General features: G+C 41.9%; 1 protein-coding gene across 1 annotated transcript in view; it reads right to left on the reverse strand.

Moving 5' to 3' along the window:
- Positions 1–3376: 3376 nt before the first annotated feature.
- The window catches only part of st6galnac3 (ST6 (alpha-N-acetyl-neuraminyl-2,3-beta-galactosyl-1,3)-N-acetylgalactosaminide alpha-2,6-sialyltransferase 3), a 102891-nt gene continuing 90584 nt past the window's right edge, over positions 3377–15683 (reverse strand). The window contains exons 4-5 of the mRNA XM_037681885.1: positions 10381–10488; positions 3377–3623 (exon numbers count right to left, since the gene is read on the reverse strand). Coding sequence (XP_037537813.1) covers positions 3434–3623; positions 10381–10488 — 298 coding nt within the window. The 3' untranslated portion in view covers positions 3377–3433. The remainder of the gene's footprint in view (positions 3624–10380; positions 10489–15683) is intronic.

A 15683-nucleotide genomic window follows, 5' to 3' on the forward strand; every position in this document is an offset into this window, starting at 1 on the left:
TCAGCATGCGAGCTCCTGACCAAGCCCGAGTGATCGACCTACGACGAGGCCTCGTTTATACGAGAACAACCTCTGGAAACATTAGTGTTTTTTCAATGTTTATTGGGGTAAAAAACAAAAAATGAGCAGGTTTACATGAAAAACGCTGTAGTTTCCATGTCAGTCGGGTTGCCAGATAAGAAATTATGAACTAGAGTAGTTGCTTTCAAATGATAGTATTTTGACCTAAACTGTCATTTGTGCTGAGTAAAGATATTCTAAGATGAGATGTGTGCTGTGTTTGTTGAACGTGCACAGAAAAGGAGGGGTAAATAAGACATTTTAAATTTATCTGGCAACCCTGAGCTGCATTCATTGCACATGCAGCGTCTGAACGATCGGTTGCGTCCACACTGGTGAAACACCACCGTCTCTTTGGCGCCTGGATTTCATGAGTTTTGTTCCAATATGCTGAAAAAGGGTGAGCAGCACAAAAACACTCTGCCATTTATTATAACTGTTGTTAGTCCAGAAACACTTTGGACTGCAGCTGCCTGTAGTGTGCATGTGCGACTTCACACACGGAGAATTTCACACCTTGGGGGAGTGGGTTCCCACCCAAAAATTCCACTCTGAGACCTGGTTTGAGAGAATGAGAACTGTCAATCAAGTGACATATTGAGGATGGATGTAGGCTGACGTCTGTTTTTTAATGCCATGACTCTACCAATAAAGCTTTTGTGACCGACTGGTAGATCGTGATCTACGTATTGGGCACCCCAGGTCTAAGGTAGTGTTTGGTGTGGTAGTAGTTGAGACTGATCCCAAACACCTTCTCTGAAGGTCGACAGGTCACGTGACATCTTTGTTTAAAACTTTGGTTCAGAGGAGACATGCACGCCTCCAACGATACGTTTTATTTTTCAGAATCAGGCAGTTTGTTTGTGATCCGGGTCAACATGACCGTTCAGAACCTCTTTGTTCTGAACCGCTGTAACTCTTTAAACAAACGGATCTCCTCAGTCTGGTGTCAGATCCGTTTTCATTCAACAGGTCCGACCATTAAAAAAAAAAAAGGTTCTTCTTACACAAATCTCTAATTTGCACCGTGAACACAGAGCGTTCTACTAAACAACAACTACAAATGTTTGACGTCCCAACTGTTGGATAAAGATGTCACAGGAGTCCCCGAACTCCAGGCTTTTGCTTTTTAAGATATTTTAGATGGTTCTTAAACAACTAAAAGTTCTTTAAAACTTTAAAATATCCTAAAATTACACGTTTGAAATTTTAACGATGTGAAACGGAGTTCGACTGGAAGCCACAGATGATCCATGAGCCGATCATTCTTCATGAAAAAATGTTTGAGGGACGTTTGTTGATCAGAAAACAAACAAGTGCACAACCCAATGCACCGACAACAGTTATTAAACTGAAATGTGCCAACAGTCCCTCTGTGCCTGTAACTTACAGTTCTAGATAAAAATGCACGTTAAAGTCCCGGGACGGTAAAACGAGCCTCACAGCTGAACTTTGTTTTACGGTGCGAGGTGGATCCACTGCTGCAGAGGTCCGAGCTGCCAGAGGAGCTGAACGATGCCAGGCTGAGAGGAGAACGTTTACATGAAGGAGGTGCAGGAACAAGAAAAAGTCCCCACCTGTCCTCACCCTGACTGTTAACAGAGTCTGACGTCTCCAGAGCACGAGTTGTCCCAGAGGAGATCGAACCGCTGACCGCGTCGCCGCCGCCTTCCACCGGCCGCGCTGCTTCAGAAAGAATTTAAAACAGGTGTTTTTTACATTTGTCTGCTGCTGCTGTCAGCAGGGGGGCTGACGATGAGCGGCAGGTTGGAGCACAGAGACCAGTGTCGACGAACAAACTGGTTTTAAAAATGAGCACCGGACACAAAGAAATGAACCAGAAACCAACCATGGCAGCTTCCTGCAACGCCTTCAGCTGCGTTTGGATTAAAAAATATATTAGAAACAAGGGTGTCTGGTACCTATTTGTTCTGGCTAATATTAGCTGTGGTGGCCATCTTGAATCGAGCAGACTCCAAGCGTTAATCAGCTGTAGACACAGATCAGACAATTACTTTTTGAACGTTTCATTAAAATCCGCCCAGAGCGCCATGAGATATTTTGCTAACAGACCCGCTTTTTCCTTTCAGAGGCAAGCAGTGAATATCATTACCAGAACATTTAAAATACACTGAAACTAAAATTGTTAAACATTTGCTTAGTGTTGTAAAAACTGTATCTTTTCTTAAAAGAAAAACTCGAGAGAAAGCTACAAATGTACGTGAGGAGAAAATCAAATTCTTTTTATTTGTTTAGTTTTTTTTTACTCAGTTTCCATAATTAACTAATATTTACTGTCTGTTTGCTGCTCAGAGGCCTGATCAGGGTTCGAGGTACCGACACCTCTGATTATTCTTCACTGCTACGAGATGTGTTTAAGTACAAAAGAGGATGTGCACGATGCATTCAGAGGCAAATGGGAAAGTTTACGCACAAAGAGGCACAAAGCTGGATGAGAATCAGGAGGAAAACGAGCGAACGCGTCTGCTTTTGTCTTCACGGTGAACTGCAAAGAATATGGCAGGCACAAAAAGATAATGGAACACAATTAACTTCACGGGGCTTCACTGCACGCACGAACTTCTCCCTCCGTGGGGTCACAAACGACTTCACCTCCGCCCACAAAGACGGAGTTTCTAATTGCACCTTGCTCTCTGTGCTGCGATGCTCGCACCGCTGCAAAAAGTGTCGCTTCTGCAGGAAAAAAATATGCAGAAATAAAACAAAAAAACAGCCAGACGATGAGCCGAATCCACACAATTCATTTAGAAAGGATTAGAAGAGAAAAAGAGCCGACATCTTTTAAATGTATAACAACAAAGAAGATGCACCTGAAGTTTGCCTGCAAACTGCATTTTCTTTTAAATGGCAGGTTTCAAACGACCTTGGTTGCTGAAGAGTTTTTAAAAGGAGTAAATTGAAAGTGACGGAGCGTCCGCCTTCAGCTGTCCCTCGGCCGCAGACGGAGGCTAAATGAAGCCAGTTAAAGATTAATTACAACCTGACAGCAGAGGAAACAACAGACGAGCTGATGAGATGTACGATCCGACACCGCTCGATTCAGTTGGAGCTCTTCTTCAGCTCCAAACTGGAAAAAATAATAATAAATTCAAGCTGATGACGCTTTATCTGCTCCCTTTTTAGAAAAAAACGAGTTCAGGACATCCTTTGCTGGACTCACAGAGCAGCCGTGGATGTTTCAGTCAGTGCAGAGCTGGGAGAGCTTCACCAGGAGGTGAACTCCAAAAAGGAGCAGAAGGTGTGAAAACTCTGTCCAGGTTGGACATTTATCAGAGTCTGGAGATTAAACCTGCGACCAAAACAAATGAAATCTGTGCCAAACCAGACGCTCGGGCTTCAGGTTCTGCCGGGGTCACGACAGCTGCCACGGCGGGTTGAAGAACTTGATGGCGTGAGCTTTGGCCCACTTGGCGAAAACGGACTTCTCTGTGATGAAGCGGTGTCCGCCGTAGGGGGCGCTCTCGTGAAGAAGGTACTCGGCGCACTCGTCCCGACCTCCTGCCTCGTAGTAATGATAAGGAACCTTTCTGTAGCCGTCTGACCTGGAGGACGGAGGGAAACAGAGAGGTTATTAAACCAAAACGCTCCAGATTATAATCCTGAACGTTTGTCTACAGACGTGTGAGAAATATTTACTGAAGGAGCAGAAAGACTGGTCACATATGATCGGACATATTTAGGAAAGAACGCCTCACAGGAAGGAAGTAAAACTAAAACTATCTGATGCTGAGAAGAGACAGAGTTAAAGCTGCATTGGTGCACAGTGGTCCCTCATTTATGGCGGGGGATCCACACCCTGAAGGCAGACCCTTCCCACACTCTTGTAATATTCTAAACAATGTTTCTAAACTCTAAACGCTCTAAAACAGAGCAGCATGTCATGACTTCCCTCTCTCCGCCTCTGCTGCTTTCAGCCACGCCCACTTTTCCTCTCTGCTTTTTTCTGCACCTCTGGGCTGCACAAATGTGCAGCAGGTGCTGAATAATTTCATTTAAATAAAAATTCCATGCCAATCGTGCGGCTCATCCATCAATCAGCCAATTGTGTGTCATGTCCAATCTTATTTTGAAAAACCGCGATAGAGCGAGTCCGCGATAAACGAACCACAAAGTAGCGAGGGACTACTGTAATCTTATAAATGACATAATAATAATAATAATAATAATAATATGTTATGTGTTGTCATCATTGTATGCTCCCATACAATGGTGAAATTGGCTCTCTGCTTTTAATCCATCCACCACCAGGTGGAGCAGTGGGCAGCTATGAAAAGCACCTGGGGAGCAACTGGGGATAAGGTGTCCTGCTCAGGGATGCTACAAGAGGTGCAATGACCGGGGATTGAACCCAGGACCTTCTGCACGACCTGATGCGTTTTACAAAATCTCATGTGCACGTCAAACTCAAGGCTCGCAGACCAAATCTGGTCCTTGTTAACATCTTATCTGGCCCCACAGGATCCATCCATCCTTCCATCCATCCATTATCTTTACCCGCTTCTTCCTTTTCTGGTCACAGGAGTCACTGGTGCCCATATCCAGCAGTGACTGTGTGCGAGGCGGGGGACACCCTGGACAGGTCTCCAGTCCATCACAGGGACACACAGAGACAAACAACCATTCACTCTCTCACTCACACCTAGAGACCATTTAGAGTTACCAATCAGACTAACATGCATGTTTTTGGTCTGTGGGAGGAAACTGGAGTACCAGGAGAAAACCCACGCAGCACGGAGAGAACATGCAAACTACACCCAGAAAGGTCCCAGGCCAAGATTTGAACCAGCGACCTTCTCGCTGAGAGGCAACAACTCTGCCAACTGCGCCACCATGGCACCGGCCCCCATGATATTTTAAATGTAAAATATTTTTATTGCTTCTTATTTTGTTTAAATAAATATTATTTTAATGCAGATTTATCAGAAAAAAGGTTGGATTTTTCTGTCTTCTTTAATTTTGACGTGTAAAGAGCAACAGGGAACGTCAAACGAGGCCGATCAAACTCTTGTCGAGGAACCTGCAACCAAGAAAAGATGTCAGGCACCTGACTTGACTCGATGTGACGACTGAAACTGGTCCATGACTTGGTCCGAGTCTTTCATTTTGGCCCCCTTTTGTAACGGAGCTGGACACCCCTGTGCTAGCACTTGAAGTTGATGTTGAGGATGATGGTCAGCTACTACCACATCAAACGTCAGCTCAACGTCTGTAGACCTGACTACATTATACCCATTTCTGTGTTGGTTAAGTATGACTAGAAGCAGCAGCCATCTTGAATTGGGAAGACCTCAAAATGAAAATAAGTTGTAGACGTTCACCCAATGATGACGGTAGTTTCTCAGAGCTTCATTTAAGTCTTTCCAGGGGTTTATGAGATATTTTGCTATCATTTTTCTAAAAGTTTCATCAGACATTCATCAAACACATACACAGATGCAGACTGTCCTTCATGGAGGCGGACGATAATCAAGAAGAAAGTCTCCTCAGGTCCAGCTAACAGCTGGTCACATCAGAGCTCTTCAGGGTTTGGAGACATGATGCTCCCCATAGATCCATCTGGGAGGTTGTTGTAGGAAAGTGTCGGGAAAACTATAAGTGCTTATAATAAAAGTACTTGAATGAACCACAACGCAGTTAACAAGTTATCAAAAAGCATCAAAGCTGAACACATGGCTGAGAGGAACCCCCGCTGGGCCTATGTGGTTGCAAACGTTGCACTTATGGCAGATCTGGGACAGATGGTGAAGAGATGATGTTCTCGAGTCCCATCTGTCAGTGGATGCATCACACATTTCAACAAGTTCAGAAAGAATCTGTTATTTTCTAAAACTGGCCTCGTGAGTTAAAAAGTATGAGACACATCCAACCAGAACAGGGTGAGTAAATTGATGTAATTTAAGTAGAGTACGGTTAAATTCTGGGTATTTGTTTATTCTGAAATTCCACAGCTGTCACAAATTCATATGACTTTTACAACTAACAGACAAAATACCTCTTTTTATACAGGATCTGAGCTGACGACTGGTGCTGCAGCTGTGAATCATCTGAGCACTAAAAAATGGCACAAGTTGTTTGTTTTAACTTGGGCATGAAATGCTGTGGACAATATGCATTCCTTTAAGGACTGCTAGTTTTCAACCAGTTTGACACGACTGTCAACAAAGAAGAGAGCCGGCAATGGAGGAGGGGCGTACCAAAGAGACCATCTTATCACAAGCAGAACTGGTTTGTTCCACTTTGGAGTAAGCTGTTTGGGGAAGAATCAGTTTTGTTGTGTGTTTCCTTGACTGATGAAGCCTTCTGGATCGAAGGCGAAACGTTTCAGCACAAAAAAAAGAAACTGTTCAGATGACCTGATTAAAACATGTTGGACTGCTAGTTTTCTTATTCAAATGGAGATCATTTTGTTGGTTTTGATCATCTTGTTCATCTTCTGGTTATCTAGCAAGAATGATGAACTTCAAGCATGTTGTAGATGACCGGAGACATGTGAGCACGCCCGGTGAAAGCGCCCACCGCTTGCAACCCGGTCAAACCAGACCAAGCGTCCACCGCACGGGACAGAGCTGCGGGCGGTGCTGCATCATCCCGTCGTTCGCCGCCGCCTCACAGCTGCTGTCGATGTCCTACCTGAACAAGAAGAGGTCGGGAATACAGGGACATGAATAGGCCTGTTGCAATAAACAATAAATCAGTTAATCGCATGATAAATGAAAATTATCTACCTCATTTTCATTTATCGGCTTTATCGTTTCTTTGTCTCTCTTTCTACTGAAGACACTGGATGACAAAAGGCTCAACTCCGGTTCTTCACTGACCCCTCCCTTTCTCTTTAAAATCCTTTTAATGATTCAAAATCCCGTTTTTGGATCATTAAAGGCAGCTAAGCTGAGAAGCTAAGCTGAGAAGCTAAGCTGAGAAGCTAAGTTGAGAAGCTAAGCTGAGAAGCTAAGCTAACAGGTCGACCTTGGGGGAAAAAACCTCTGTCTTGTTGAAGCTCCAAAATTCACGGATGAAACCCGTGCCTTTGTGTAAAAAGTTGTTTTTCTCTGCAAAAATATCTGAGAACTTGTTTACTGATTTTTTCATTAAAAGCTTTGTGTGAAAAACGCTATTCTAAAGAGCTCAAACTACACCGAGCGTCCGTCATTTTGAGAACCAAAGAGAGACAGCCCATGTCACGTCAGGAGGCCTCCCTCCCATTTTTCTTAGAGACACGCTGCTCGCTCCCTTATTATCCATCCTTCGGTTCAGTCTTATATTGCCATCCGGTGGATGAAAAAATGCACTAATGTACATGCAAAACAAATTAAAAAACATTTATCCTTAAATGTGACAATAATTACTAATTATTGTCAAATTTCAAATAATATTATCGTTTATTGCAATAATTTCTGAGATAAGTAATCGCCAAGCAAAATTTGTAATTGTGACAGGCCTAGACATAAGGGTCAAAAGGTGTGTCACACAGTACATCTAGAACCAACAACAGTTACCACTGTGGTGCTATGCTTTGCGCGGTGGCCTTTTCCACAGCGCTCTTTTCATGAATTGTACTACGAGAGGATGGGAGCCGGGCGATTTCCCTTCCCATCCATTATGACAAGCAGAAACAGTGAGACTAACCTGTATAAATAAAGATTGAATGAAAAAATGGCAGACTTTGATTGTGGGGGACCAAGATGGTGCAGAGGTAGGGCAGCCAACTTGGGACCAGAAAGTCACAATTCAATTCTCGCCATGCCCACATGTTGTATTAGTGTCCTTGAGCAGGATACCTAATCCCTAATTGCTCCCCGGGCGATTACATACTGCTCCACCTGGGTGTATCGCAGGTGTGATGGGTTGTATGGAAACATACAATGATGACAACACATAGCACTTCACTTTGACTCTTCTCTGACACAGATAGGACTACTACTGACACAGAATCCCACTTACAAAACCCCGAAGCGCCCCTCTAAACTACTTTGACTTGAAATTTCCTGTGCAGCGCCTCTGTTTACGGTTTGCATTAAACAGAATCAATATAAACAGTGAGAGGCAGAAAGCAGTGGATGAGCTTCATTGTATCCTCTGCTGCTGGCTTCTAATGGCGAGTGACAGCTTTATGAGAGACTGACTGCTGTAACAATTGCATTGGGAGGATGAACACAGACAGGAGAAACAGCCATTACAGCAGCCAGTTTGTGCACGGTAAGAGAGCGATGTGGCTGTCTGCCAGAGAGCTGTAATACACAACCCAATCACTGCCTCTCCTCTGTGTCACACAGGGCTGTGCACCACCGTCAACCAATAAATTCAATTTCAGCCTCTACAGCACCTGTTGCAGCTCCCTCCCTGCACAGACACTGAGGTCAGTACACTTCTTTATATCGTCCACTGATGAAGGAGAAGGCAGCGTAATATTGTTTTAGCCCATGTTTGTCTACACTGTTAGCTAAATATCTTATGAACCATTGGACTGAACTGAATGAAACTCAGAAAGTAACCACTGGATGTTTGTCTACCACAGATTAACACCTGGAGTCAGTCCTATTCAAGATGGATGCCACTACTAAGCTACCTTACAGAATATCAAATTGACTATGACTCCGCCAACTTCATACATATCAAACTTAAATTTGTTGTGGTAGTAGCTGAGACTCATCCCCAACACATACTATAAAAGCTGACTGATCGAGGGAAGTCTGTTTTAAAAACTTTGTCATTAACTCCTGGAGTCTGTTAGCAAAATAAGTCAGGAATCGCTGGATGGATTTTAATAAAAAATTTCAGAAAGCAATGATTGGGTGTACCATACCATACCATACCATGGCATACCTTACCATAGCATAACATACCATAGCATAGTATACCATACTATGGCATACCTTACCATAGCATAGCATACCATAGCATAGTATACCATACTATGGCATACCTTACCATAGCATAGCATACCATAGCATAGTATACCATACTATGGCATACCTTACCATAGCATAGCATACCATACCATATCTTACTACAGTATACCATACCATACCATACCATAGCACATACTATACCAAAGCATATCATACCATAACTCTTTATTTATAAATCAACTAAACTGAAACAAGGCCGACCAAAATGCTGAACAATACAACAAAGATTCCCAGGACAAAAGATAAAATGTCTAAATCTACAAAAGTAAAAATAAGAACAATGAAACAAATTGATAAATAAATAAAAACCTAAAGTAATATCACAGTTAGTTGAAGGCCATGTAGTAAATGTGTTTTTAAACAAGATTTAAAAACACCAATTGAGTGAGTCTGCCTGACATACAGCGGTGAACCATTCTAGAGGTTTGGACCTGCAACAGAAAGTGCTCAATCAGCGCTGAGCTCACATTACTGACGTGGAACCTTTGAAAGCATCTGATCTGCTGGACTCTGAGAGTGCTGAGGTGTACATCTACAGCTGGAGAACTCAGTTCAACATGGCCGCCACACCAAACTGAATGGACTAAACACAAAAATAGCTATAACTCAATCAATCTGACAGATATTGTGCTAAACTTTGGTGTGGTATTAGATCAGAATCATCCCCAGCACCTACTCCAAGTGTTACTTATTGTGCAACATCTTTGCTTAAAACTGATATTAACTATTAGGCTGTTATTTTTTTTTATGCAAATTCAGAAACCTTGTTCAACAAAACCTGTTTGAGTCCAATGGAGGACGGAGGGACGCAAATGAGCCACAGACCAAGAGAGAAAAAAACCAGCCCTTAACTGCCTCACTAAATCATATAAATCCTTTGTTCTGCCTGAATCGTTCCTCCGCTCTGCAGTGGCGCTCATAGCTGTGCACAGAAGATGAAAGTCAGGATTTTCAGCACGCGTTAGATAACCGTGTCTGATTCGAGGGATAGACACAGTTCAGGTGGAACTACAAGAGATGAGTTCATTGAGAGTGCGACGCTGCGAGACTGGAGCAGCAACATCGTTGTTTGTTATCCCTCCTACAGCCTCGCAGTCTGATCGCTCACCCAGGAGTCGGAGAAAGGCCCACATGCAAGAGATTATTAGAGCAGGGGAAGAATCTGATACTACAACCGAGATCCTGCTGGGTATTCTGAGCAGAAAGAGATAATGGTATTCACAGCACACACAAAAACAACACAATATGGATTTCAGGCATTAACGGAGGCATTGGAAAGGTACCGGGGCAGACTGCAGTTCAGGCTGTGATTACACGGCGGTGCAGAGAAAGTGATTTTTTTTTTCCAAGCGAGCGCAGAGAGAGGGTGGTGTAATAGTTTATGTCTTACTTGCAGTAGGTGTCATTTATCATGCCATAGATATGGATCTCTTTGCACATGTCCATGGCGAGGATGAGCGTGAACCAGCCGGTGCTCAGGTAGGAGCCGGACTGAATCCTGCAAACACACACAAACAAATCACGTCTTAGTTAGCATAATATTCATTTGCACTGAAATATTACTATCGAGGTTTAATTGAAGCTGTTTCTGTGATCTTTTGTGCTCTCTGCTCCTGGGTGCTTGTTTTACAGCTGGTTTGAAAGCTGAAATTGTTAAAACAGATGTTTTATTATGTTTTGCTCCTCATCTGATCCTCAGCTCGACTGTAAAATTTAAATGGGCAGCAAGAACGCCATCATATGTCTGTTTTAATATGATTCATGTATCTGTGGGCAATATAAACACAAGTTTGGAGCATTTACGGTTGTGTGGAGAGGTTTGGTAAGGTTCAAAGGTCGGAAAGCAACAGGCAGCTTCTGAATGATGCAAACACCCGGAGGGCAAATCAATAACAACAACTCATAATCTTTTCATCAGCATCAGACTATTAGTGTTTGAGTTATGGATGCTCAAAGGTGAGGCGTGCTCATTTTTCAACACAGAACACGGCGTCGAGGCTCATACCTCGACTCCACGTTCAGCAGAAATGTGATGTGTAAAGTCTGTAGTGATACACGTGAGGTACGTGTCACTTGTTGTATGACACAATATATGAATTATATATGCATACAATATTCACGAGTTCTTCATTTTTCTGACTGTAAATGCCGTGCATTGAATTTAACAGAAATGTGAACGAGAGACGTTATTTATCTTTGACCCATCAAATGAATGGAATCATTTATTTTCAAAATCAAAGTTTAACATCAAACATTTACATTAATTTGGCAAAATATGAAAATAATAACAGACAGTTTCACAGAAAATGAACTTCAAATCACTCGGCGGTGATTTGAGGACTTTGCTTCAGACATTTCTAAAAATATCTGTACTGTTTTATGAGAGAGAGGTGAGTTTAAGAGTAAATTGAGATTTATCTTACAGAGGAATATGTGAGGGAGATTTAATCTGTTTAACCAGAAGTTGCACGCTCCGTCCGATCTCAGCTTCTCACGGTACACTTGGTCAAAATAGAACCATCTACCTGTTGACGATGAATCAGCGTTGGATGTAGTTCCTTTCTGACTCGTTTCAGCGTCTCCGTCGAGAGCTACCAAACCTTCAGAAAGTCGTGCGTTGATTAGCTCAAAACAGAATTATAATCCCCAAAAAACCTCTGGATTCTTCATTGCTCTGAAGCTTTCAGAACCGACTGCATTCTCAATCTTCTCATTCTGTTAGACTATCGGACCTGTTGTCAGCTCCCAATCCAACATCTCTCAGAACTCTCAATCTAACTTGAACTGGGGAGTTGCCACATTTTATTTGGGTCGACTTCCTGTTCAATTTAGAGCTTTCTGATTCGTGGAAGGACCAGAAAGAGGAGTGGTTTTTGACGTAAGGTGTTTATCAACAGTCGAGGTCAGAGAATGAAACTTGTTTAACATACAGAAAAGATTATTGCAGAAGCAGCAGACTTTTTGGAGTCTACTCTTAGTAATCTTCTGAAAAAGTTTAAACATGACATTTCTTCTTCGGTAAACATTTTAGTTGACCGAAGACCAACCTTTCACATACTTACGACAGCTTGCTCATTTCAGACAGAAAAATCAAGAAAGGCATATTCAGGTGATTTCTGCTTTGAATGAGGAACAAAAATCATTACTTACTGTTTATGTAAAATAAAAATTAGTAGTTCTTTTCAACCTGTAAAGCATTGAGTGAACTAACACAATTTGATTATCAAAACATTTGTAAGACAGTAATGATTATAAAGAATTGTCTTTTCTGCTTGATTAATTCAAGAAAGAAAGTTCATCAGATGGTTCAGACTTATTCAGATCAATGAAAATAACAGTCTCTGTCCATCTGGTAGATTTGAGGTTATCTGGTTCACTACAAGTCTGACCAGCAGACTTCACCAGGTGGGGGGTTGCAAACTCCTGAAGGTCACGCAGAACCACCCCCCCCACCCCCAGCATGGAGCTTAAGATGCAGCAACTTCACTACAGTGGAAGAAAACAGCTCAGGTAGCTCGTTTGGAGTTTTGTTATTGAAATAGTCTGATTAGCCCCTATTCTTCTTCTTCTTTCAGCTATTTCCTCTTCAGGGGTCTCTACAACCTCCTCCACCTCACTCTGTCCTCACTCCAACTACCTCCATGTCCTCTCTAACTGCATCCATACATCTCCTCTTTGTCTTTTGTCCTGGCAGCTGCATTTCTAACATCCTTCTACCAGTATACCCACTGTCCCTCCTCTGGACATGTCCAAACCATCTCAGTCTGGTCTCTCTAACTTTATCTCCCAGTTGTTCAACCTGTGCTGTACCTCTGATGACCTCATTCCTGATCTTCTCCATCCTTGTCTCTCCTAAGAACTTCAACATCTTCATTTCTGCCACTTCTAGTTCTGTCTCCTCTGTCCATGTCACCATTTTCAATAAACTCTTCAATAATTTTCAGATCAGTCCCTTTTTTAGTAAAAAAAAAACCATGTACAGTCAAAGACAATTTTAATTAAAAGGTTGGTATTTCTTGAAGAAATACTCCACGTTGGTCTTCAATTTTTTTTTTTATACTAAAATCATCTTATGTTGTACGATGAAAGCGTAGAGGTCATTTTATGCAATATCCCAAGATGTCCTGCTCAGAGTTTGTGTTGTGAGTGACTCTCAGCTACATCAAACTTTAGCTCAATGTCTGTAAAACTGATTGAATTAAAGCCATTTTGTGTTTTCCAAGTTCAGCTTGCTGTGGAGTCCATCTTAAATTGGGTTGAATCCAAAAATTGATCACTTGTAGATGCACAATCAATGACTACTGCAAGTTAAGTTTGTCCACTGGTTCATGAGACACTTTGGTAACAGAAAGACATACAAACACGTGCAGACACGGGCAAATTCATTTTGAAATTGAATGGAAATTTGACTAATGACGATATCACAACAACAAACTCACCAAGAAACTGAACGACCACAACTGGACCACCAAGATTTGAGCATTTGAGAAGCTTCACAGCAGAGACCGAAGTGTAAACATAAACTGTGCAGCTACAACAAACTGTGAGGGGGAATGCTCAAAATTATTAACTATTTCATAATTTAAAAAATATTCTTCAAACTGGCAGACATGTTCATAAAGCAATTTCTGACTAAACAAATAAACATTTTAATTTCAGATTGGAACAAAACTGAAAAAAACTGAAAAGGAGCTACTTTTGTCAGGCAATGAAGGATTTTAATATATTTATTTAATATTAAAACAAATCACCATCTGTTTATAATGTTTATTTTTGTTGTGAAGCTCAACACACAGAAACATGATTTAGTTTGTGCAGAACTCCTTAAATTTATTCCAGAGTTGCAGCAAGTGATTATGTAAGCATGTGTTTCTGCACGCAGGAATCCAAACACAGCAGAAAAATTGTCATCCTGCAGGTTTCACGGGTTCAGACTAAACATGTCGAGAAACGAACACATTCTGAAGGATTTAACCTGCCAGAACCTCCAACCACATGCTGCTCAGTAACGACTGCTGAGGTGTTCCTGCTCTGCTCTCTGCACCTCCACACTTGGGCTGATGAGGGTTTAATACCTGAGCGAAGCTTCTGTTTGTTTTTGGGTCATTTCAGTTTCTTCAGATGCACAAACAGCATCATGTTTCTTTTCAGACCAGTTCTTGTTGAAAAAACTGTTTGTCTTCTTGTTGCTTCCATGTTGTACGAAAATACACAATACTTTAGTACCGGTTCTTGCCTAAATTAAAGGTTGTTTTTCAGAAGTTAGAACTAGAAACGCATAAATGTTATAAACCGAAGCTATAAAAAGGAGTTTCTCCATCAGCCTCAAAGATTAAAACACAAAACTTTACAACATATTTAGAACTGAAAATAATTTATTGTTGGCTACCAGAGCTAATGTAGTTAAAATACAAATGTATAGGTCCAAAGGTATCCATCCAAAGGTGATTTAACCATTAAATCACCTTCAGGTGTCCCCAGGTTTATAAACAGCTCAAACTCAGCTACACCATGTGACAAACTCGGGGTTCCAAAACAGCAGCCCTGAGGCACAAAACATTTACTAGAAGCAGTGTTGCCAGACTGGGCAGTTTTCATTCTGATTTTACAGGTAAAAATTGCTTTGGGCAGGTGGGGATAATTTGGGAGTTAACCTATTAAATTTTCAACCAATCATTCATCATTATTGGTTCAAAGCTCCTCTGACCTTTCTCCATCACTGATTGGTTTTGTCATCTGCCAGGGCGTTCACAACAGAGAACTGGTGAGGCGGAGCAATAAATTATGCTAGTTTTAGTAGAGCCTCGTTGAGTGGGCTGACCTGGTGCAGCGGTGCGTGGGAGCGTCCGCCATATTGGATGTGGCAGATCTGTCGGTCAACTAATACAAGGAAATGGACTGAACTTTATAAAGCACCGTTCTACAAAGTGTTTTATGTTAATGCCGGTTATTCACACATAATAATACATTTGGAAAACAAACAGACACCAAAGACAACATTTGTAACTTTTAACTTGATTAATAAAAATGTTTACTCCTTAAATATTTAGTAAGCACTAAGCCAACATTTTCTACTATTCTTACTTTACAACTATTCTTTTGAGTGTTTAACGTGTGTAACACTATTACTGTGGTGATAAATATAGAAATATTCATATTGAACATTTAATCTGTGTCTATAATAACCAGATCCTGAAATGCGACGTGTGGATTTTCTGAATAAAGAACACTAACGATCACATTTAACTGATTTTGATTAATCACATCCATGGACATCCATCCATCCATTATCTTTTACCCGCTTCTTCCATTTTGGGTCACGGGGGTCGCCGGTGCCCATGTACGGCAATTGTGTGAGGGGCGGGGTACACCCTGGACGGGTCGCAAGTCCATCACAGGGACACAGAGACAAACGAGACAACCATTCACTCTCTCACTCACACCTAGGGACAATTTAGAGTTACCAATCAGCCTAACATGCATGTTTCTGGTCTGTGGGAGGAAACCGGAGTACCCGGAGAAAACCCACGCATTCACAGAGAGAACATGCAAACTCCACCCAGAAAGGCCCCCGGACCGGGATTTGAACACATACACACACACACACACACCGGTACATTGACTGTACTGATGTGCGTTCATGTTCAAACAGTAAATATAACAATATATTGATTGGGCGGGGTTTTGCGTTAT

The sequence above is a fragment of the Nematolebias whitei genome, chromosome 9 (genome assembly GCF_014905685.2).
Source record: "Nematolebias whitei isolate Nwh7 chromosome 9, NemWhi1, whole genome shotgun sequence".
Taxonomy (NCBI): domain Eukaryota; kingdom Metazoa; phylum Chordata; class Actinopteri; order Cyprinodontiformes; family Rivulidae; genus Nematolebias; species Nematolebias whitei.